Source organism: Wickerhamomyces ciferrii, contig 00028 (assembly GCF_000313485.1).
Source record: "Wickerhamomyces ciferrii WGS project CAIF00000000 data, strain NRRL Y-1031 F-60-10, contig 00028, whole genome shotgun sequence".
NCBI classification, from domain to species: Eukaryota; Fungi; Ascomycota; class Saccharomycetes; order Phaffomycetales; family Wickerhamomycetaceae; genus Hansenula; species Hansenula ciferrii.
This window is the reverse complement of record NW_011887712.1, coordinates 99,290-122,316: the sequence shown is the minus strand read 5'-3', so window position 1 is coordinate 122,316 and position 23,027 is coordinate 99,290. Positions and strand designations below refer to the sequence as shown.

Genomic DNA, 23,027 nt, shown 5'->3' with positions numbered 1-23,027 from the left:
ATTTTACAGGTTTTTTCTGAACGTCTTCGGTGATGGAAGGATTTATTTCAACCGCGAAAAAATCACCACTACAAAGATTTTAAGAAGACTGTTGAAAGATATTTTACAAAAGGGATAAACAGTTACCAAAGAGTTCATAAATCATATCAATGTACTATAAAGGACTATATAATCCTTCATCTAAAGTCTCCTAATCTGCTTGTAAGATCATCTGCAATACCTGAGCTATGCTCTGAGTAAATATATCTTTTACCACCAAAAATGGATAATATTATGGGTAAGAAAACAAGACTATGTAATGAAGCAACAATGACAAGTGCCAACCACATTCTGAAATAGAAGACTTCAAATATCTTAGATTGGGTGAATGCTAAAACGAAGACACCAATCAATTTTGTAGTTGCAATACCACCGAAAACTGCACCACCAACACCTGTAATGGCATTAAAAGCTCTAAAATTAACATTGGAAGATCTTGAATCTCTATCAGAGATAATGAATGCCCTAGTTATATGGACACAGAATTCAACACCTAATCCAATACAAATAACTAAGTTCACCAAACTTACCGCATTTAATGAAATACCCCACAATGACATTACACCACCAATATTGATTAAAATCATTGAAACAGTTAGAAGTAATGCTAATGATGATCTAATTGAACCTAATAAAATAGATGAGTTGACAAATATTATTGCCAGAGCAATCGAAATTAATGTAAATGTTAATTTTATGATTGATGAATATTGAACAAAGAAAATATAAAATGGTGAATAAGCAAAAATTTTATCATGGTCCAAATATTTTTTCAAATCTTCTGTAATTCTTAATGACTCTTCATAAGCAGTAATGAAATCATCTTGAGATCTCAATGGTGTATGACTTGTTCTGAAAACCGATGATAAAATTGTCTCATTATCATATGAAATAGATGATGAATATGGAGCTTTACCACCCAACGGACATGGGTCACTTGGTGAATTGATCCAAATGTCGAAATAGTGCTTGAAATCTTCACCTTCTGGGAATCCATCCATAGTGTATTTCCATTCCCTATCTTGGAAACAGGTTCTGCATTGTCTTGAAGGAGCATAAGGTGAACAAACTTCATCTGAATCCTTCTTGAGACGACAACATTGATCTAATTCAGGATTTAAAAATGTTAAGTAATCATCAATCCAACTAGCAACTGGTTCGGCAATCGTTGATAAGTTTGATCTTGTTTTTTCTTGTTCTAAAACATTAGAAAGTGAATATCTCTCACAGCTGGTAAATTTACCACATAATTTTTGTTGATTTTCCCTTATGGTGACATCTAAATCATCGACAACAAAATAAATTGGTGGTCCAACATTAAGATACTGGTAAACGTCATTGAAATAATCAATCAAATATGAATCAGAAGGAATTGCAATTCTTTGATCAAGGCCTAATTTGATATTTGGTAATAATGCTAATGAGATACTTGTCCATAAGACAAATATGAAAACAATAACTTTTTTGGAGTTCAAAATGAAAGGTGCATATGAATTTAAAATTTTATCAAAAATATTTTGTTCATTCTCATTTTCAAACAGTTCTGTAACTTCATCCAAACGAACTGATCTTTGAAATTTAATGAATGGGAAAATGTCAAGTCTATTATCATCAATCCTCCATTGATCTAAACTTAATAGGGAAATAAAAGCAGTTAATTGAAGAACTGTGTTGAATAAAACAGCACCTGCAGAATATAATGCAAAATTTCTAACAGCAGGCATGGAAACAGCAGACGATAATGAAAACGTTAGAAGTTGACTTGTGGATGATAAGAAAATCGAAGGACCCATTCTTCCAACAGCTTTAGAAATTCTGAATGGGATATCTTCATTAGGATAATCATAATTTATACTTTTTAGTTCATGAGTGATTAAAAATATATTATCAACACCAAGGGCAAGAATTAAAAATGGGATAACTTCGGCGATGATAAGAGTGGACTTTACACCAATCAAGCTGAAAAACCCAGCTGATGAACTGACTGATAGTAAAACAATGATGATACCTGAAAGACCTAATGAGAATCTTGTTTTGAATAAATTAAAAGTACCACCCAAAGATAATGAAGCATAGAAAAACATAACAAGATATGAAATTACCACAATTTTGATATCAGTATTAGTTGACTTGTTTAATTCAGTTTCTAATGATGGTTCAGTATTATAACTTATTCTAACACCTTTTGGTGGTTGAAGTTTAGACAAGTAATTTTCTAATGAATTTTCCCATTTTGTTGCATTTTCTTGAATTTCATCAATATTGTTCAATAATAAAGTAACAACAATAGCTTTTGAAGTCAAAATATCATCATTTTCATAGCCACCAAATAATAGTTCTTTCTTCAATGGTTGCTGGAATGTAGGCAAACAATTTACCGGAGATGTTGTACAATCTTGTAATTTCTTTTTCCAATCTCTTGGGATTTGATCATCAAAATACTGTGTGAATGATTCCACAACACATGTTGAATCTTCTGTTGGCTTGAAACATAAATCTTCAAACATAATATCATCAACTATTATACTTCTAATTTCCAATTCTGTTTTGGCCCACCACTTGACTGTTTTATCATCCAAGACACCTTCGTCTTCATTAACGATATAAATTTGTTCAGTACGATAAAATGGACCAAAATTTTGATCGAAATATTCCTTTTGTTTGAATGCTTCAGCTCCACTACTGACCCATAAATTAACTGGATTTTGTTCTAGATCACCAAAGAAATAAACACAAAGTGACAATGGAACAGTAACTAGCAATGTCAAAATCAAAACAGTAGCTGGATATTTTGAGCAATAATAAGCTAATTTACTGAACCAAGTTTCAAAAAATGTGTTCAAAGAATAAACTTCGTTTTTTGTGTTAATTTCTGGTAAGTCTGTAGTGGTTGACCTTAAATATGGAGATTCTTGCAATAATTGAATTCTTTTTCCTCTGACCTTGTATGTATGAATTGCAATATAAATTCCCAAAAACACAGCATAAATAATGATAACTGAAAATGAAAAACAAGGTAAAATACCAACTTTACAAGTTGAATGACTTAATTTCTCCAATTCAGGACAGATATCAGGACAATCAGAGCATGAGCACTTGTATGTTTCATCATTACAATCATAGACTTGATCATTTAAATATTCTTGGTTGGATGAATCATTTGAATATTGGAAATTCATTTGGAATGGAGAACCACCTAATAAAGGTTTTTCATCACCTAAAAATTTCAAAAATTCTTTGTAGTTTTTAGCACCACCCCCTATTAAATCCATAGCATATCCATTTGTTGCTGAGAACTTCACATTTTTACATGAATCATATAATCCTGAGGCCATTTCATCATTAATATTGAAATTCAATTCCGTAACAATTTCTCTTCTATCCGTCGAAGTTCCAGTTTTAGTTATATCAACAAACAATGATTGATCCGGAGAGCATGTAAATTGGCAAAACAAATTTCTAAAGTTTTTTTGACAAGCAGGACATGAAGATATTAGGGAATCTGCCTTCTTTAATTTCTCTTTCAATTCGGATATTTGGCCACTGGTACAGCACAGTTTTGTTTCTTGTTTCCATTCCTCACCACAAAGCCCCACAAGCTCATTTATCTGGTCTTCTTCGGCATCAAATGCCTTATCATTGTATGGACATGGTAATTCTGACCCAAAAAGCGATTTCTTCCCACAACTGTCATATATGGAGCAATATCCTTTCTCTTTAGTGGCAGCCAACGCACAAACCCAAAACAGCAGCAATGGAAGCAATCTCTGTAGCAACATTTGGTAAGCTTTCAATTAGAATAGTTTAGCAAAACCAAAAGTAATCAAACACTATATTTTAGCTCCTAAAACAGGCCTGTTCTTCCTAATGGCGGCTAATTGCTTTGTCTTATTGTTCTAATATTCGAAAAGGTGTCTCTCAAAAATCCCAGTTTTCAAACGTAGCTATCAATTTCGGTTAGCGCAGACTCTTATCTAATTCGCGAAAAGTGGGATATCCGCGAACGCGTTTTATTTCCTGAGTTTTGGATTTGTTTACACTTTTACGAGGAATTAAAGGTTGAATAGCGTGGTTAAGTGGGTGGATATATAGTGTATTTACGCGTTTTTAAACAGGTAATTATCGATAAAATGGTTGCTGATTTGCTTTTACAGAGAGTAGACTTACTTCCACAGCTTGAGAATCTTGCCTGGTCTGATGATGGTAGTTTAGCTGTGAATACTGCTGGTCAATTGAGTTTATATAAACCAAAATATGAAAAAGATGAAGTGAAGAACGCAAATAGCTTATTTGAAATACAAAGATTTGAACTTGCAAGTCTTCCAAGAAACCAAATTTTTCAAAATGAAATTGACGATGAAGTTGGAAGTACTAATTACTCAGCAGCTGAAGAGGCAATTGTTAAATTTACTTGGTCCCCATTAACTTCTTCAAAAGTGACATATCTTGCATTATTGACAAATACAAAAAGTATTCACATCTTAGCTAATGGTGAAGCTAAACATTCAATCGATAGATCATTAACACAGAGAGTAAGCACTCAAAAGGAATTAGATGATTATATCACACATAGTATAGAATGGTTAATACTCGGTAATGTATTAGTTTTATTAACAGGTCAAGCAAATGGTACAATCAAAGCATATTACGTGGATGATCAAAGTTACAAAGAAGTAGAATCAATAACTATTAATGAAGGTGTTCCAATAGTTCAAATAAAAGCTGATCAGAATAATTTAATAGCTGTTACATCAACTAATGAAATTTATAAAATCTCAAATCCATTACAAGAAAACTCAACACCTGCACAAATTATTAAAGAAGCAGATCGTTTTAAAATCTATGATATTTTATTACAAACTAAAAAGATTTTATATACTTCTCCATCACAATTTAACATCATTGATATTGAATCAGGTACGAAATCAACAACAACAACCAATATCCTAGATTTTTCAAACATAATACCAAACGGATCAAATTATTTAATAGTATCTCATACAAAGTCAATTCAATTAGATAAAGATCTAAAATTAATACAAGATAACAAAGTTCAATCATTAAGAAAAAGACGTGTCAATAGATATAATTCAAAACTTGATAGTATAAATTTAAAAGATGATGACTTCAAAATATTGGGAATTGATTATAATCATAGTGGGAAAGTTTTGGCAATTTTATATTCTATTGAAGCAGATCTTGGATTTAGATATAAAATCACATCACAAACTTATTTCAAAATTGCTTTCATTACTTTGGATAATGACTTCAAAATTCAAGCATCCCCTTTAGCTACCTATCAACAATTTATAATATCTGGGGTTTTACCAGATTCTGAAATTGATAGTGGTGTTACTGAAACTAACTTGGACGTTTCATTAGCTGAATATTTGAAAACTAATATCTTGAATGATCGTTTAATATCTGGATTAATATCGAGAAATATTGTTTCAAGAGATCAAGATTTGGATATCGCAAAAAGATACGCTGATTTGTTGGTTAGATATATCAATCATTCTGGATTAGAGTTTGATAATGTTTTGGACAAGATTACTTATAAATCGTTATTGTTATTATCTACAGGAGGATACAATGGTGCAACTATCGGTAAAATTGAAATTAAAACTGATGTATTTGAAGAAACTTTTAATTTTGATGAAATTAATGATTTGGAACCTGCAAAATCTGAAACTGGTCATGAATGGAATAGATGTGCTTTAACTTTTATACCTATTTTATCAACAGATGTTAAAATTGATCCAGTAACACAGAAAAGAATCATTGATATTGAAAATGATAAATTAAATGATTATGGATTTCTCACAAGAACCATATTGGAAACTTTGAATGAAATAAGTATATATAGTGGATGCAGATATGAATAAATATAATTTAATTCAAAAATGAAAGATTAACGATTTCCATATGCTGTCAGTGCGACAATAAATGTAGATAATAAAATTTCTAAATTGATTTTTTCAAAAGTGAAATAAATTGTATAACCACAACCATCATTATTTTCACGAACAGTGGCAGCTCTTTCATGTATATCAATACCATGATCACGAGAACCATTTTTATTCTTGGTTATAATCTCAAAATGAGTTAATCCGCTCCATCTTAAAATCAGATTTGTTCCATATTTAAACTCAGTTGTAAAACTCCAAAATTTTGATGTCATCTTTAATACAGAAGGTGTTGTTCTCATAGGTGATAAAGGTTCTGTTTCAACATTATGGAGGTAAATATAACCATCAAAAAGTCCACTATTGATTGTAGATAAAGCTTTTTTATTCATCAGTTGCAATTGAAACTTGGACATCATTTTAATCCTATCAAAAACCCTCCTAATTTCATAAATCTTCACACCTTGGGGATTTTTAATAAGCCAGCAATTATTATCATGCTTAATAACTGTGATTTTGTTCAAATGTGAACTCAATGGAATTATTTGATTAACAGTTGCAGTTCTATTCAGATAAATCCTTCTGGAACGGAAGAAGAGGGAGGCTGCAGAGGACCCAAGGAAGAAAGCACCAACTAAGACAAAAGCAGCCATTTCAAAGACCTTCGGATAAGTTTATAATACCAATCTAATTTAGGTAGCTATTGCGATCCATTGTAGTAGAGACTCATCGGGCGATATCCAATAGTTTTATATTGAAGTTATATTGATGACACAAAAACGACATCCAGCATTTAACATTAAAAGATGAAAAAAGGCACACCGATATCCCTCATAATGAGTTCAGAGGTAAAATAAACCAGAACATTATCTTATAACGCTAATAATAGCAGCCGATGACTCAAAAACTAGCCCTTACTTTAAGCAGCAGCTGTAGCCTGTGTTATCTTGTCTCTTTGCCCTAGTTTGGTGACAAAAATTTGATACTAAAAAAAAACAGTACGCGAAACCAATTAAGCCTAATCCAGTAATCGTATCGTGAAAAAGCGTATAACCGTTAGATTTATATCTCTGAATATCAAGATCCCATATCACTTGATAGTGGTCACTTTCCATTCCAGCATAACATGAAAGATGCAAAATGACATTCAAACCAAAAAGAACGACTATAACCACCCTTATCAACCCTATGATATTCAAATAGATTTCATGAACGCGGTCAATGAGACTTTGAATGGTGGCTACAAAATTGGTATATTTGAAAGTCCAACTGGTACTGGTAAAACCCTTTCCCTCATATGCTCCACGGTCACATGGCTGAGGTCTCATTATTCAGCTGAATCAGGATCAAACGGAAATGGTGATAAAGAAGAAGAAGACGACGATGAACCGGCTTGGGTTAAAGAATCATATAATAACATGGTTAACAAGCAAAAATTGGATGCTGCAAAGGCATATGAAGAGAATTTATCAAAGATTGCTGCTAATCCAAATTTGAAAACAATCAAAACAGAAGACAATACTACCAAAAGACATAAAAGATTCAAAAGAGTGGAAATAGATGCTACAGAAGATGAAAATTTCCTTCCTAATGACTATCATTCAGACGACGAATCTGCTATTGAAAAAAGTCAAACTTTAAAAGAGAAAAATGATGCAATTAGTTCAGAAATTCAAATGATGTTAAAGAACATCAATAAACAAGATAGAGATGATGGTTCAAATTCTGAAAAAGATGTCAAGGTTTTATTTGCATCTCGTACTCATTCTCAATTAAGTCAATTTTCATCACAATTAACACTACCTCATTTTCCATCTTCTATTGTTGGTATTGAAGAACATCTAAAATATTTATCATTAGGTTCAAGAAAACAGTTGTGCATTCATGAAAAAGTGTCCAAAATGAGCGATGTCTCCTTGATGAATGAAGCTTGTCTTGATTTACAAAAACAAGAGTCTAAACATAAATGTGAATTTTTCTCATCTCAAAAAGATCATGATATGCAAAATAGAATTATAGAATTTAGAGATCACATATTTTCAAAAGTTCAGGATATAGAAGATCTGAATTCTGTTGGTAAAAATTTAGGTGTTTGTCCATATTACTCAACTAGAAAAGCTATACCAGGATCTGAAGTTATAACTTTACCTTACCAATTGCTTCTACAGAAATCATCTAGAGATGCACTAAACATCTCCATTAAAGATTGTGTTGTTGTCATTGATGAAGCCCATAACTTGTTAGATACAATTATATCTCTTCATTCAGTCGCTGTTACAATAGATGAATTTTCAGCTTGCAAAAAGGCACTGAAAAGATATCTGGGTAAATTTTCAAGAAGACTTAATGGTGGGAATAGAGTTAATATTATTAAAATTACAAAATTCATTGATTTATTCTTGAAATATGTTGATTCTTGTGATAAGAAAGTACCAGGTAAAGAAATTGATCTTTTAGATGTTTTCAAAGGAACTACAGGTGATATGCTAAACATTAGAAAACTAGAGAAATATCTTACAGTTTCCAAGATTGCATTCAAAATTGAATCGTATATGGAGAAACAAGATCAATCCTCAACACCAACACTTTTCAAAGTTATTGAATTTTTGAAAGCCGTCTCTTATCCTTCTAAAGAAGGTAAATTCTTCTTTGATGTTAAAAATGATGTTGTATCTTTGAATTATATGTTACTTGATCCATCTCAAATATTTAAAGAGATTGTTGAAGAAGTTAAATGTGTGATTCTTGCGGGTGGTACGATGGAACCAGTTGAAGATTATACAAATTATTTATTCCCATATTTGGAACCTTCAAAAGTTAATAAGTTTAGTTGTGGTCATATTATACCTAAAGAGAATCTAAACGTTTTCATCATTGATAAGAATAAGTCAGAATTTGAATTCTCGTTTGGTAAAAGACAAGATAATTTAATGAAAGAAGATTTTGGAAGATCATTATGCTCATTGATGAAAAACGTTCCAGCTGGTATGGTTGTGTTTTTACCTAGTTATAAATTTTTAGCTGATATTGTTTCTGTCTGGAAAAAGTCTAATATCTGGAATGAAATAAATTTTATAAAAAAGGTTTTCATGGAATCTGCAACGACTGATGTATTGGAAGACTATAGCCTTAATGTTGCAGAAGGAAAAGGATCACTTCTATTATCAGTTGTTGGTGGTCGCTTATCAGAGGGTATCAATTTTTCAGATGATTTAGCTAGAGCTGTTGTTATGGTCGGACTACCTTTCCCAAATGTATTTTCAGATGAACTTGTTTCAAGAAAAAGGTATATTGAGAGTCAAGTTTTGGAGAAGACTGGTGATAAAAGACAGGCAATAGAAGCTACAAAATCATTCTATGAAAATATTTGTATGAGAGCAGTGAATCAAAGTGTTGGTAGATCTATAAGACATAGAGGTGATTATTCTACTATATATTTTTTTGATAAGAGATATCATACTCCAAGAATTAGATCCAAATTATCAAACTGGATTAAAGAAAGAGTTAGTGAAACATCGTCGTTTGATTCAATATTAAAAGAAACAAATTCGTTTTTCAGAGAGAAAAAGAGGAAATAAGAACTTGTTCCCATCAATTTATTTATTAAGAAATATTTATTTAATGTTTTTTTTTGCTTTATTATACTATGCGGAATATAAAATATAGAATTATTTATAGGATAATGGATTAATGCTAATATTTAACTATTTGTTTTAATTTAAATGTATTTCATCAACACCGGGTAAATTTTGTACTTTTCGCGGCGAATTATGTATAAATTCCGACTTCATTGAAACCGGAATTTGCAGATTTCTGGTGAATCAAAAAAATATTTGTTTACTTTATTGAAATGAAGTACGATTCAAGAGAGCCAAAACAAACAGTATTGTGCTTAATTAGATTGAGTAACAATGACACAAAACGCTGAAACTGCAGTGGTTCCTGTCTCAAACGGAAAGAGATTGTTGAATGAATTGCTTGAATCCAGTCGCAGTCTTCCATATAGAGATTCTGATTTGGGATCAATTCAATTAGGTATTAATGAATTAAGAAAAAGAGCTCATGAATTGCGTAAAAACACCATTGAAATCAAATCAGAAGAGAACTATACCAAAGCTCATTACTTATTGGCTGGTAAAGTTTCCATTGATGAAGTTGCTTCAAACATTAAATCATTAGAAAATAACAACGTTCTCGAACCAAGATCTAAGATCAATACTCAACAAGCTGATCTTGATAGTTATTTAAGAACCAAAAAGGATGAAAATATCCTATCCGCAATTGAACAATCATTGAGTGCAACTGCAAGAGATTTTGATAACTTCGTTAACCAAAACATCTCATTAGATTGGAAACAAAGAAGGGATGAAATTAGAGAATCATTCGGAATTGTCTTGAATAAGCAAGCTTCACATACTGATTCCAAATCACAAAATGGTAATGGCAATAAGAGTATTAGCTGGGGTAAATCCTTCAAATTATCAGAAGATAACACATCAAAATTAAATGTCAATGCCAATTATTCAACTCGTCGCAAATTTGAACGTTATGCTAAAGTCGTAAATGAATTAAATAATTCAAGACAATTTACCAAAACTTTAGAAAATGCCGATTCAGAATTTGATTTAGCAAATGAATTTATTCAAATATATCAAAATGGTTCAGATTCTAAATCAAGACAATTATATGAAAGCTGGCAAATTATTGCTAATGTAAATAAAGGTAATTTCAAAAGTACAAATGAAAAAAGTTTCAAGAATCAAGTTGTTGCTAGATCAAGAACATTCTTGGAACTACAGTTCTTTGAATATGCTGATGCTATTTACAAAAAAAAAGTCACTGAAAAGGGTCTTCCTACAATTATTAACAAAATTAAATCATTCATAGATTCACAAAAATTAAACGCTAATGGTAACTTATTAGTGGTTAATGGTACGCCAATTTGGGCATTAATTTTCTATTTATTACGTGCTGGTTGTCAAGAAGAAGCATTAAATTTAGTTTTAGAACATCAATCAGTATTTAAAAAAGTTGAACAATCATTTGTTCCATATTTCAAAGCTTATGTTAGCTCTCAAGATAAAAGATTACCACAACCTTTAGTTACCAAAATACAAAATGAATTCAATCATCATATTAAAAATTCTATTGATGGAGATCCATATAGATATGCCGTCTATAAGATTTTAGGTAGATGTCAATTAAGTAGAAGAAACATATCAAATATTGCTTTAACCATTGAAGATTGGTTATGGATGCATTTAATGTTAATAAGAGAAGATTCACAAGTTGATTATGATCCAATTCATGAAAAATATACATTATCAGATTTCCAAGAAATTATATTATCATATGGAAATAATAAATTTAGCTCAAATTATTTACAAGTTTTATTACTTAGTGGATTATATGATGAAGCTGGTAAATATGCTTTAGAAACTGATGAAATGGATGGTGTTCATTTGAATATTGGATTAGCAGCTTATGGATTACTTCAAAAATCTACACAAGAAACTGTTAATAAGACTAAAGGTGCACGTTTCAGTAAATTATTAGGATCATATGTTGAAAGTTTCAAATTTTCAGATCCAAGAATTGCAGTTGAATATTTGATTTTAATTTGTTTATTCCCAGATCAAATTGAAACATGTCATGAAGCATTAAGAGAATTAGTGTTAGAAACTAGAGAATTTGCTATCTTACTCGGTAAGATTAATGCAGCAGGTGTTAGAGTCCCTGGTAAGATTGAACAAAGAAAATCATTGATAAATCTTGAAAATGATTTCTTAAACAAAATCACTGAACAAGCTGCTATTACTGCTGATAAAGAAGGTAGAATTTATGATGGATTATTATTATATCAATTATCAGAAGAATATGAAATTGTTATTTCCATTGTTAATAGATTATTAGGTGAATTTTTAAGTAATACAGAATTAGAACAATCATTAGTTGATGGTAATAGTGAAACAAATCCAATTTTAATTGCAGAAAATTTCTTAAGTTTATATCAAGATATTTCAGTTAAAAATAAAGAAATTTGTAAAAGTTTATTAAAAATTGCAGAAATTAGACAATATTATCTTGAAAAAGATTGGGATACAACATTGAAAAAAATTGAAGAATTAGAAATCTTACCAATTAATCCAAATTCAGATTTAGGTACTACAAGATTAAAAGCTGAAGAATTAACATTTTTAAATGAAAACGTATTGAAAAATGTTCCAAATTTATTAATTATAACAATGACATGTGTTGCTCAAAAGAATGAACAAATTAATTCAGGTCCATTTAATGGTGGTATTAAAGATGATAAATTAAAAGAATTAAGATTGGTTGCTAAGAATTGTGTTATCTTTGCAGGTATGGTTCAATATAAGATGCCTAGAGAAACATTCAGCTTATTGATTGGATTAGAAGCATTATTATGAAATACATATAGATTTTAATATAAAAAAGTCGTTAATTATTTTGTTTTTTTGTAAATAAATTATATGATCATATGATTCGTAAATAAGTAGGTATGTTTTTTTTGGTAATTATGTGATTAAAAAGATTCTTTATGCTGATCATTACCGTCATTTTCATTGCTATCGTGGTTATGGTTATGGTTATGATTATGTTTGTGATCATCATGATTATGTGATTTTTTCTTGGTATAATCTGGTTGAACTTCATACGAGTTGGGACTTGGTAACTTCTGTGTCTTCTTTTTTTCCAACAATTTCTTCTTTTTCTTGCCATTTTCTCCATCATTTGATTTTGAATCTGATTCACTTTCTGATGATGATGAAGAGGATGATGATGAAGATGAAGAGGAACATTCACATTCTTCATCAGATTCACCAAATTCTTTTTGTGGATGGAATATACAACATACTATAAACATTTGTTAGTATCCTTAGATTTCTTTTATTCAAAAATAGATTGTTTTATACTTACTTTTTGATTTCTTCTTATCCATGAATTCATTATCAACAGTACCTTCTTCCCACCTTACTCTTGGTCTTGATTGTCTGGCCCTTAGATGAAGATGTGCATTTTCTTCCCTTGTCTCTTCTTCAGTCACAGTAGTTTGACCGTTCTGTCTAGACATTTTGAACTGGATGTTTTATGATACCTTTGAGTGGTTACCTCTTGATTACTTATCTTCGTTACCTTAAAGTTCTTATTGTTCCACTCTAATAAAAGAACAAAAATTTAGACAGCATTACATAATCATAGCTTCGCGAATTGCCACTATATAAATTTTATTATAGGTGAAGTAATTAAATTCTCCATGAAATATTAATATTAAACGTCTATTATTTCATAGTTTGATGATAATTTGTGACATTATAATATTTGTGAGTCATAAAGGTTCAAGTTAACGATAATCTTCTGTGCGTTATATGGATTCTAGATCTTTCCAAGTGAAAATATTTTCCTTCCATTAATTAGTTGTTTGTAGGCACAAAGGTTCCAACTTCCTAATTCGTACAATTTCGGATTAATTTCGTGTATAAGCTAAATTATATGATCAAAATTTAATTAGAATTTTAAAGCACATAATTATTTTCATAATTAAACGAGCTGTTGTAAGGTGATATGTTAATTATAATGGATATATAAAGAGTATGGAATCCTCAATTGTACAGTTCAGCTAATTGATATAACAGTCATTCAAAAGGCTAACCTTCAATACAAAGAACAAAGTGATCACATTCTAAAAGAATACATTTATATGTCAAATAATCAAAACACAGAAATTAGTTCAAAGGGTACCATTACTCTCAACCGCCCTGAAACTTCTGCTCCTAGTATCAATAATGGCCAATCAAGTCCACATCCACAACAACATGGTCAACAGTATCAACATCCGCTAGAGAATGATGATTCATTACAATCTGAAGACTATTCTATGAGAAAAGTAAAATGTGAAGAAGCTAAAACTGATTTGCAAACTAATGGCTTTTCCCCTGATGATGAATATGATAAATTATATCACAACAATGGAAAAATTGATTATACAAATGCTTACTTGAAAGAAAACAAAAATTCACAAGAAATTTTATCAAAATTGAAAGGTAATAAAACTGATTTTGATAAAATTCAAAATGGTTTTTTTAAATGGAGTTCTGATGATGAAACTATGAATAATTTTGCTAAAAAACAATTTGTCTTTGATACTTTACCTTCTTTTGAAATGTTACATTCTATGCAAAATGTTGGTCCTAGATCTTCATTTGAAAATCCAGATAATCATGATTTTCCTCCAAATTATTTCCATCATAATCATCATGCTAGGAATTTAAGTTTAAATAGCAATACTGGTGGCTCTTTACAAAATTCTTCTTCATCATCTGCTGCATCTGTCGCTTCATCTGATAATTATTTCAGTTCTATTGCTGATGACTCAGGTTCTTCAACATTAAGTACAAGTGATAGTCGTTCCGGTTCAATGTCTACACCTAATGATTCTAATAATCCTTTAACCAATGAATATTTTGAAAGAAATTTGATTGATAAATCTCATTCATTACCAAGTTACAATTCTTTTGATGTTAAAGTTGGTGTTCATGTTACCAAAGATGTCCCAAATACACACCAAAAAAATGAATTAGAGTCAATGTTGAAAGAATATACTTCAGGTGATGTTGTTCATGGTTATGTTACAATTCAAAATGTCTCAAATAAACCTGTTCATTTCCAAATGTTTTATGTCACATTGGATGGTTATGTATCCATTATTGATCCAATAAATAAAATACAAAGTATTAAACGATTATTAACAATGGTTGATATGAGTGCTTCTTGGTCTTATGGAAATGTTTCACCAGCAGCCAATTTACAATATGAATCTTTTACAAAAGATGAAGAAGGTTATATCATTGGTTTAAGAAATGATAGAATTTTAGCACCAAAATCCAAATATAAGAAATTTTTCGCTTTCAAGATCCCTTACAAGGTATTGGATAATACTTGTCGTCATGAACAAGAAATTCATACATTACTTCCACCAAGTTTTGGTGTTGATAGAGTTAAGAAAGGGGGCAAATATGCTGAAATTAAGATTGATTCAAATTTAAATTATGGTCATTTAGGTACAAGAGGTTCACCAGTCTTGACTCGTGATCTTTCAGGTTCAAATAATTCAATTTCTTATAGTATTAATGCTAAACTTATTGCAACACACCCTAAAAAACCTAAAAAATTATGTGTCTTGAAAGATTTTGAATATAATTTACGTTTCATTCCTTTTGGGTTTGTTGTACCATTGTTTTCATCAAAATCTGCATTAAATAGTTTAGTTTCACAAATTGAACATGGTTTTGAAATTGCTAATCATGTTTTGAAAATGAATAAGGAAAATTCAGATGCTACTTTAGAATATGAAGAAGAATTTATTAGAATCTTGAAAAATAGACAATTATCAACTGTTCGTTCAAATTCAAGCTCAAGTATTAGTACTAGTGGTTCATCAATTGGAAATGGAGTGAATTTCCCATTGAGAAATAAAATTTTTGGCAATGCTGATTTCTCGAAAATTGAAACTCATTTACAATATTTGAATTCTGATTCAACAAACAGCAGATCAAGTTTCTTGAAAAGTTTGAAATTAGGAAGTTCTAAAAAAACTAATGAATTAACTGGGAAACAAGATGGATTGATTAATATTTCAACAAGAATTCCAAAAGATGGTTTACCATATATCTCACCAAGTATGTTGAGGAAGGCAAATGAAGTTTCCAACTTGAATGAAATGAGTATTAAGAATTATGATAATTTGTTTTTCTCTTTATCTGCAAATGAAAAGAAGAAATTGACATCTTTGGAATTAAATTTATCATTTATTCCATCAGATTTCAGTTCAAATTCAATTGATTTACCAAGTTTGAAAAATATTAAAGCATCTTTATTAAGTTCAAATATTTCATCAACTTCATCAATACCGTTGAAATTATCACCTGATTTCTTTACACAAAATGGTTCCAAAAATATAAAGAATAAATTTAATAAATTTTTTGAAAATTATAATGGATTATCAAAAGATTTTAAAAAATTAAACTTGGATATTGATCGTTATATTGATCGATCATTATACCTTGATATGATTGCAATGAAAGATCTTCAAGTGGAAAATTCCCTAGTGGAAGCATTTAATTATTCAATTAAATCACAATCTAATTGGAAAAAAACTTCATCACAAACCACTAATGAATGGATAAAACAAGTTGAATTGAATTTAGAATTGAAAAATGATATTGCTGAAACATTGGTTCCAAATTTTCAAACTTGTTTATTAACAAGAGTTTATTGTATCAAAGTTGATTTTAAATTTGAAAATAATCAAAGTTGTGAATTAGTTGTTCCAATTCGTCTACGTTGTTTTAATGATCTCAATTGAATTTTTTCAAACTAACCATATATCAGGGCTGCTCATGATTCATTTTGATCGACTAGAAACTTTTTTTTCTATAAGATAGCTTACTATAAACATATATATACTGTAATATATTTACCAAATCATGGTAGTACACTGTTCGTATATCATAATATGCTACACACTTATAGCTTATAACTTACGTAGTATAAGATGCTTCAAGAGTGTAACTTCTAAGTTTAAATATCAAGTTCCAACTTCCAAGTTTGTAGTACTACGTATATGTTCGAACGTCAAGAAGAGCTTGTAAAAAGGTCTTCAATTTGAGCAGCAGAGAATCACAATTAATATACTACCGTCCTTTGAATGTTAGCATTTGGGCTCCAAGAGTCCAAAGTCAAACTTCCATCTATTCCCATCGTAGATTCGTTATAAGTTGGTAATCAGAAAGTTGAAACCACCGACCAGCACGCTTCAATAAGCTACATATAGAAACTTCTTAGTGCATATGAAAACATATTCATGCAGTAGATGGTTTATTCTATGCGCATTGCTGGTGTTTATGAAACCACTAATGAACAAGGCATTCCAGTTGTTGAAGGATCAAATATTCCAGCACAACAAAGTACTGCTGTTGTTGGTGAAGATGGCTCAACCTCCACCGTTGTTGTTCACTTCTACTCAACTGCTGGCTCAGATGGATTAAATACTGCTCCAACTACTGCTCCAGGTTCACCAAATGCTTCAGCTGTTCCAGTTTCAGGTAATGGTGCTACTACTGCTGTTGCAGGTGTCACTAGTGGTTCCCCATCAGGTACTAATAACGGTGCTGCTAATACCCAATCAGCTGTCACTCAAAGTGGTGCAGCTTCATCATCCCCAGCTACTGTCTCAGCCTATGAAGGTAAAGCCAACTTAATCTCCATGATTATGGTACTTTTCATTTAAGAAGCTTGATGTTTCTTGAATGATTTTATTCTCTAGGTTTTCTTGTTTGCTTTCTGATTAGTATATATCAGGGTTTCCATATTTATTCTATAAAAGCTTTTGATTTCAATTGCTTTGAATGTTTGCATCTCGTTTAAAGAGTTTTAATGAAATATGTTGGTTGTTTGATTTCGAACATGTCCATCATACATCAAGTTTTTTGCATCCAGTTTGTCTTCGTTTCATATATAATTTTGATAATTTTATGTTTTGATTTATATATAAATCTTTAATGTAGTTTCTGAATGGTAAATACAGTATATACCTCTTGAAAACTTTGATTAATATTCAAGTAAAGTTCATTTAAATTTAAAGTAATTTATTTCATTTCACCGGAAATAGTAGAGTTATCACGTGATGATATTTATTCCTCGGAATTTACCTATTTAGGAGCCCAAGAAAAAAGGTGGTGATAAAAATTGTGGATGAAGCAGCGTTCGAGGGAGGATCTCATCATCGACGTTGAAAAAAAGTTGAATTGACAATTCATTGTTGTTATCGCATATCTTTATTCGTCAAGCTTTTAGTTTTCCATTGATAAATATTTTGCAGCATGAGTGGAATCGGTGCACAAGTCATTGATTATATCAATAAACTGTGAGTATTTAATATCCATTATAGGAGGGTTGTTTGAACATTTGTTATCAATTTGCCCCATAGAATGTACTTGATAATGATCAATTTTCGAGTATGAAAGTATAAGAAAAAAAATACTAACATACTATTTGAAGCCAAGCAGACTATTACAATACTCCATATGATGATCTTGTGGCTTTAGGTTTCTTAGGTCGTGTTAAGGCTTATGACTGGCATTTGGAATTGATTGGTTTAGGATTAATTGGTGTTTTAGTTTTATTATTCCTTTTTGGTTCTCAACAAAATCAATCAACTGTTAACACTTGGATCAAAGGTGTTAGACCAGTCTTAGATGAAAATTTTTATCAAGTTGGTGTTAAAGAAGATCAATTATTGATTAAAGATACTCCTCAAACTTTTACTACTTATGCCTCAGGTAGAGTTAATATTAGTGGATTATTGATTAATTTCGGTTTAGTTTCAAGACAAAATTACTTTATGTATATTTTTGAATCTATTGCATCAAATTTCTTTGAAAGTATTAAACCTCAAGAAGATATTGTTGAAGTTAAAATTAAACCATTCCCAAATGAAAAAATCAACAATTTTATCTTTGGTATCGTCAACAAAAACGATATGGGTGCAACCAGAAATGACAATTATTATTTATCTTTAACAAAGACTACTGAAAGTGCTTCTTTACCACAAGAATTTGTCTTCATGAGTGAATCTACCGAATTGAATGAAAGATTATTTACTGAAGAATTAAAAGAAGTTTTAAACAAATCTGGTAAAATCTTGAAATACTTGGCCATTTCTGATTTACCATCTGTTAGACCAGTTAGTGAAGATGAATTTAAATCATCTCCACATTTGATTTTGAAATTATCTTTAAAAACTGATAAACAATCTTTAGAAACCTCTAAAAACTTAATTGATCAATTGATTAAACTTACTGATACCATCAACAAATTCCAATTAAAACATGATTCATTAAAGAAAATCAATGGTGTTAGAACTAATGAAGTTAATAAGATTAAAAAAGCCATCGAAGAACAAAAAGCTGAAGATTTAAAAGAACAAAAATTAGAAGAAGAAAGAGAAAACAGAAGAAATTTAGCTAAGTTATCACCAGAAGAACAAGATAAATTGGAAAAGAAACAAAGAGAAAAAAGAGAACGTAGAGCAAGAAACAGACAAAAACAAAGAATGTAAGATACCCTTCTTTCATATTCAAAGTTTTCGTTGGTGTCACATATGACTCTCATTTATTGATTTACATATTTGTATTTTAGTTCATAACTTAATTTGAAAAGAAAGATTTATTATATATATATTAATTCATTTTTCTTGAACGTATTCAGAATCATCATAAACAGTAGGATCCCAATCTAGGGTTAAATAACTATCAGGTTTATTCAAAACTTCAGAACCTTTCAATTCCTTGATTGGTGGAACTTTTTCCAAAACAGAGAAATTATCAGGAAGTCTTTTAACATTAGCAGTCTTGGCTAATGGGATATAGCCTTGATCATAAGACCATCTAAGTAAAACTTGAGCAGGTGTTAATCCGTTATCTTGAGCAACTTTAACTAATTCAGGATCATCAATTTTCTTGTTTTGTGTCAACGGACCATAAGCTTCCAAATAATAATCATTTTGTTTACCATGTTCTAACAAATCCAAACGAGGTAGCCAAGGATGTAATTCTAATTGATTAACAACAGGTTTATATTTCAATCCAACCCAAGCGTAAAATTCTTCTAAATGTTTGATACCGAAGTTTGAAACACCTAATGATTTAACAACACCAGCATCAACGTATTCTTGTAAACGTTTCCAAGTTTCAATTCTCAATTGCTTTGTAGATTTTGGTGAATGTAATAAGAACAAATCAATATATTCAATATGTGGGACAACTTTAGCCAATGATTCATCAATAACTACTTTAGATCTTTCATAACCATGATTTGTATGTAAGATTTTTGTAGTAAAGAAAACATCAGATCTTCTAACATCAGGATTCTCTTGTAGGAATTGAGCAATACCTTTAGCAGCTTGTTCTTCATTCCCATAACCTTGAGCAGAATCAATATGTCTATAACCAACTTTCAAAGCTTCATAAACCAAATTTTGTGTTTGATCAAGTGGGATTTGATAGACACCAAATCCAGAAACTGGAATGGTTTGACCATTGTTTAAAGTATAAGTGGAATCTGGTTTCAATGACATTATTTCGATAATATTTCTATACCTGTCATCATTTCAGGACTTCAATTGATTAGGAAAATTCTGTATTATTTATAGTATTCGATCTCCAGTACTCACCAAAAGTCGTGATAATACTCGCAAATAATCAGCCACAATAATTGTCTCGAAAAGGTTATACAATTGATGAATTTTGATAAGCTTAAATGGCCTTTAAAGGGCCTGGAAAGGAAAAGAAAAGGAAATTAACTTGATTTAGTTCATGAATTATCATAATGTAAGCATATAACTATATAGTTTATTCTGGTTTTGTTTTCTGGATCGGTTCACTATTACATTTTGATTCAAAGAGCCACAGGCCATAGCGAATAAGATCTGAATGAAACACTATGACTCAATTCAACATTATTATGGTATTCAGCTGTGAGTATAGACAAAAGAAAAAGTAGATCAGACTGGATATATTTATCATAATCATAAGCTGTGAATTCATTCTTGTGACCTCATGATGTATTGTATTTTGTACTCAGTTACTTGAAGAAGCATGATTAGTTGAATAAGAATGTGATTCAGCTAAGTAAGTTTTTGAAATTGTTCGAGTTGAATTATGAGCATCAACGGAAGGTGAAGCACCAATTATAGCAGGAACAGTTTTACCAGCATGGTTTGTAGCTTTTGTTGATAAGAATGAAATATGTTGAGTTTGTGTAAGGGAAATGATTGATAATGATGAGACTAAGATTGATGATAATTGCATTGTATTCTGATTAGTTTGTGAATGTTTGAAGAAATGAGTGACTTTTTTATGGGGTGTGTTATCTGTATAGCTCTTGCAGAGGCTTAATTGGTGCTTATAGTGGCTTCTATGATATCTTGTACTATCTAAACCCAATTGATTATAGGAAAGTTCTTCACCATCAAGATATGGAATTTGTACTTCTTATAAAAGCTAACACAGTTTGCATACCACTTGACTATTTCCTCAGTTGAGCCTTGCTAAATTCCAACTGACATGTCAATTATAATGATTTACAATTGTTGATATGTTTATTTACTATTGAAACGTAAACAAAACGTCATTATTGACATGGCAATAACCGAAGTGAAAAGTAAACAAGTATTGGTGATTGGTTAAAGAAGAGCTGAGTTTAAGCTTTATATCCACAATTAAAGCAAAAGGTTTTACTATGGCTATGACTTTTGAGAGGTTGAAATAAAACTATGTACTGGAGTCCAATTTCAAATTACCAAATAGTGGTGTAGATCTTTCTTCGAGATTCCGAGAACAAGATTACCAAGATTTCATATAGAGTTTAGTCAAACAATCAAACAGCTCGACAAATCCCTACAAAACGAGTAATATAAAGTTGGTATAATAAAAAAATAACTATATGCTTATAATTTATTCTCAGATCTTGGTTATTCAAATCTCTTTTCAGCTGGAATGTTCCTGTGAAATCGTCTTAGTTTCAGTAGTCAAAACTTAAAGTAGTCACACGAATCTAACCTATACCATAAGTCGCGCATCATATAGGCTATAACGCTATAAGGTCTCAAGCTTCAACATTTACCATATAAACCAGGGATGACAACCACGTTTAGCATTCTTAAATAAACCCTATATTGATCTTAGTTGGGAACTTCTAGTCCATAAGTCTTGATGATCTGTTATGTTATTGACGAATAATTTTATAACCAGTCCCATCAGAAATCTTAAAAATTTCTAAAATACCTTCACCAATTAACCAATGTAATATCCAATACAGATTTAATCCTTTAAAATCTTTGAATTTTGATTTATTTGATTCCCATTTTTCATATAATTCATTATGTTTAATTTCTTTCCATTTATTTCTTGAAATAGTTTTCAATATAAAATTTTTAGATTTTTGATATAGGTTTATTATATATCCATATTTAGGATGACTTAATTTCAATGTCGATTTGTTTGATGAAGATTGTGGAAGAATTTCTAATAAATCTAACCCAATCAATCTTTGTAAACCTTCTTCGGTAATGAATGATGGTGATATTTGATCTTTTGAAAACTTAACTACTTTTAAATTTTCACTTTGGAATTTTTGTAAACCTTTGAAAGCCTTGACACAAACGTCATCATTATGAAACATTCTCATTAATAGTTGTATATATTCATCATAATCTTCTTTTTTCATTAATAAATCATTCAAATCATCATGTTCATGTAATATAAATTTTCTCAATGCACCATCTTCAACTAATAATTCCACATTTTGATCAACAAAAGTTTGATTATTAGGTATTATTGAATATATTTGATATCTTGATACTATCTTAGGTAAGAAATGTCTATAATTTTCAATATGAAGTTTGAAATCTGAATTTAATTGTGTTGGTATTAAATTCCATTGAATTGAAAAGATACGATTTATAGCATCAGTTATTGATTTGGTATTATAGTCATTGTCTAATTTGGTATTAGTAATTGAATCAAAATCCTACTGGTATAATGTTTACTCACCTAATTTAACATTTGAACTTATAGGCTGTAGTTTTTCAACAGGCTTTGTATTTTTAATCTTTTTGACTTTGTTATTGATTAAAGATGGTTTTTTAGCATTATATCTCGTTGACATTTTGGTTCTTTTCAGTGAAAATATTGACAATTTTATGACGATAATTAACCTCTATCTTCATATATAACTGTTAACAGTCAATTACTGTTCATTATTTACTTGTGAATATCGATTTCTGCTATTAAATTATTAAACTGAACTGAAATATTCAAAATTTGTTTATTACCTACCATTCTAGACTTCCTAAAGAGGGAATCAAAGCACAAACTATTCTCTATATCCGAAACAGAGATCTCAGATCACCATAACTGAGAAGAATTAATTTTAAAGAGAAGTTTATACAAAATGTATAATATATGAATAGCTACTAGGTTATGATTTAGACTAGCTAGA

General features: G+C 30.3%; 10 protein-coding genes across 10 annotated transcripts; 5 read left to right on the top strand and 5 right to left on the bottom strand.

The window, feature by feature from the left end:
- Positions 1–176: 176 nt before the first annotated feature.
- Positions 177–3,818, bottom strand: NCR1 (sphingolipid transporter; the record flags this gene model as incomplete). The annotated part of the gene is made up of 1 exon (XM_011278129.1): positions 177–3,818. One exon carries the CDS (start codon positions 3,816–3,818, stop codon positions 177–179), a length of 3,642 nt encoding a protein of 1,213 aa, XP_011276431.1.
- A 351-nt stretch (positions 3,819–4,169) lies between these two features.
- Positions 4,170–5,924, top strand: TFC8 (transcription factor TFIIIC subunit TFC8; the record flags this gene model as incomplete). Its single annotated transcript, XM_011278128.1, has 1 exon — positions 4,170–5,924. The coding sequence occupies one exon, from the start codon at positions 4,170–4,172 to the stop codon at positions 5,922–5,924; it is 1,755 nt and encodes a 584-aa protein (XP_011276430.1).
- Positions 5,925–5,950: 26 nt separating this feature from the next.
- Positions 5,951–6,598, bottom strand: BN7_1302 (uncharacterized protein; the record flags this gene model as incomplete). The annotated part of the gene is made up of 1 exon (XM_011278127.1): positions 5,951–6,598. One exon carries the CDS (start codon positions 6,596–6,598, stop codon positions 5,951–5,953), a length of 648 nt encoding a protein of 215 aa, XP_011276429.1.
- A 480-nt stretch (positions 6,599–7,078) lies between these two features.
- On the top strand, positions 7,079–9,523 carry CHL1 (DNA helicase; the record flags this gene model as incomplete). Its single annotated transcript, XM_011278126.1, has 1 exon — positions 7,079–9,523. One exon carries the CDS (start codon positions 7,079–7,081, stop codon positions 9,521–9,523), a length of 2,445 nt encoding a protein of 814 aa, XP_011276428.1.
- A 333-nt stretch (positions 9,524–9,856) lies between these two features.
- Positions 9,857–12,376, top strand: NIC96 (linker nucleoporin NIC96; the record flags this gene model as incomplete). The annotated part of the gene is made up of 1 exon (XM_011278125.1): positions 9,857–12,376. The coding sequence occupies one exon, from the start codon at positions 9,857–9,859 to the stop codon at positions 12,374–12,376; it is 2,520 nt and encodes an 839-aa protein (XP_011276427.1).
- Positions 12,377–12,492: 116 nt separating this feature from the next.
- YPI1 (type 1 protein phosphatase-activating protein YPI1) lies at positions 12,493–13,041 on the bottom strand (the record flags this gene model as incomplete). The annotated part of the gene is made up of 2 exons (XM_011278124.1): positions 12,493–12,797; positions 12,888–13,041. 2 exons carry the CDS (start codon positions 13,039–13,041, stop codon positions 12,493–12,495), a joined length of 459 nt encoding a protein of 152 aa, XP_011276426.1.
- A 627-nt stretch (positions 13,042–13,668) lies between these two features.
- On the top strand, positions 13,669–16,332 carry BN7_1298 (Ubiquitin ligase-binding protein; the record flags this gene model as incomplete). The annotated part of the gene is made up of 1 exon (XM_011278123.1): positions 13,669–16,332. The coding sequence occupies one exon, from the start codon at positions 13,669–13,671 to the stop codon at positions 16,330–16,332; it is 2,664 nt and encodes an 887-aa protein (XP_011276425.1).
- A 507-nt stretch (positions 16,333–16,839) lies between these two features.
- BN7_1297 (uncharacterized protein) lies at positions 16,840–19,086 on the top strand (the record flags this gene model as incomplete). The annotated part of the gene is made up of 2 exons (XM_011278122.1): positions 16,840–17,212; positions 18,032–19,086. The coding sequence occupies 2 exons, from the start codon at positions 16,840–16,842 to the stop codon at positions 19,084–19,086; spliced, it is 1,428 nt and encodes a 475-aa protein (XP_011276424.1).
- A 126-nt stretch (positions 19,087–19,212) lies between these two features.
- On the bottom strand, positions 19,213–20,103 carry BN7_1296 (aldo/keto reductase; the record flags this gene model as incomplete). Its single annotated transcript, XM_011278121.1, has 1 exon — positions 19,213–20,103. One exon carries the CDS (start codon positions 20,101–20,103, stop codon positions 19,213–19,215), a length of 891 nt encoding a protein of 296 aa, XP_011276423.1.
- A 1,649-nt stretch (positions 20,104–21,752) lies between these two features.
- Positions 21,753–22,867, bottom strand: BN7_1295 (Serine/threonine-protein kinase; the record flags this gene model as incomplete). The annotated part of the gene is made up of 2 exons (XM_011278120.1): positions 21,753–22,525; positions 22,861–22,867. 2 exons carry the CDS (start codon positions 22,865–22,867, stop codon positions 21,753–21,755), a joined length of 780 nt encoding a protein of 259 aa, XP_011276422.1.
- Between the last annotated feature and the right edge of the window lie 160 nt (positions 22,868–23,027).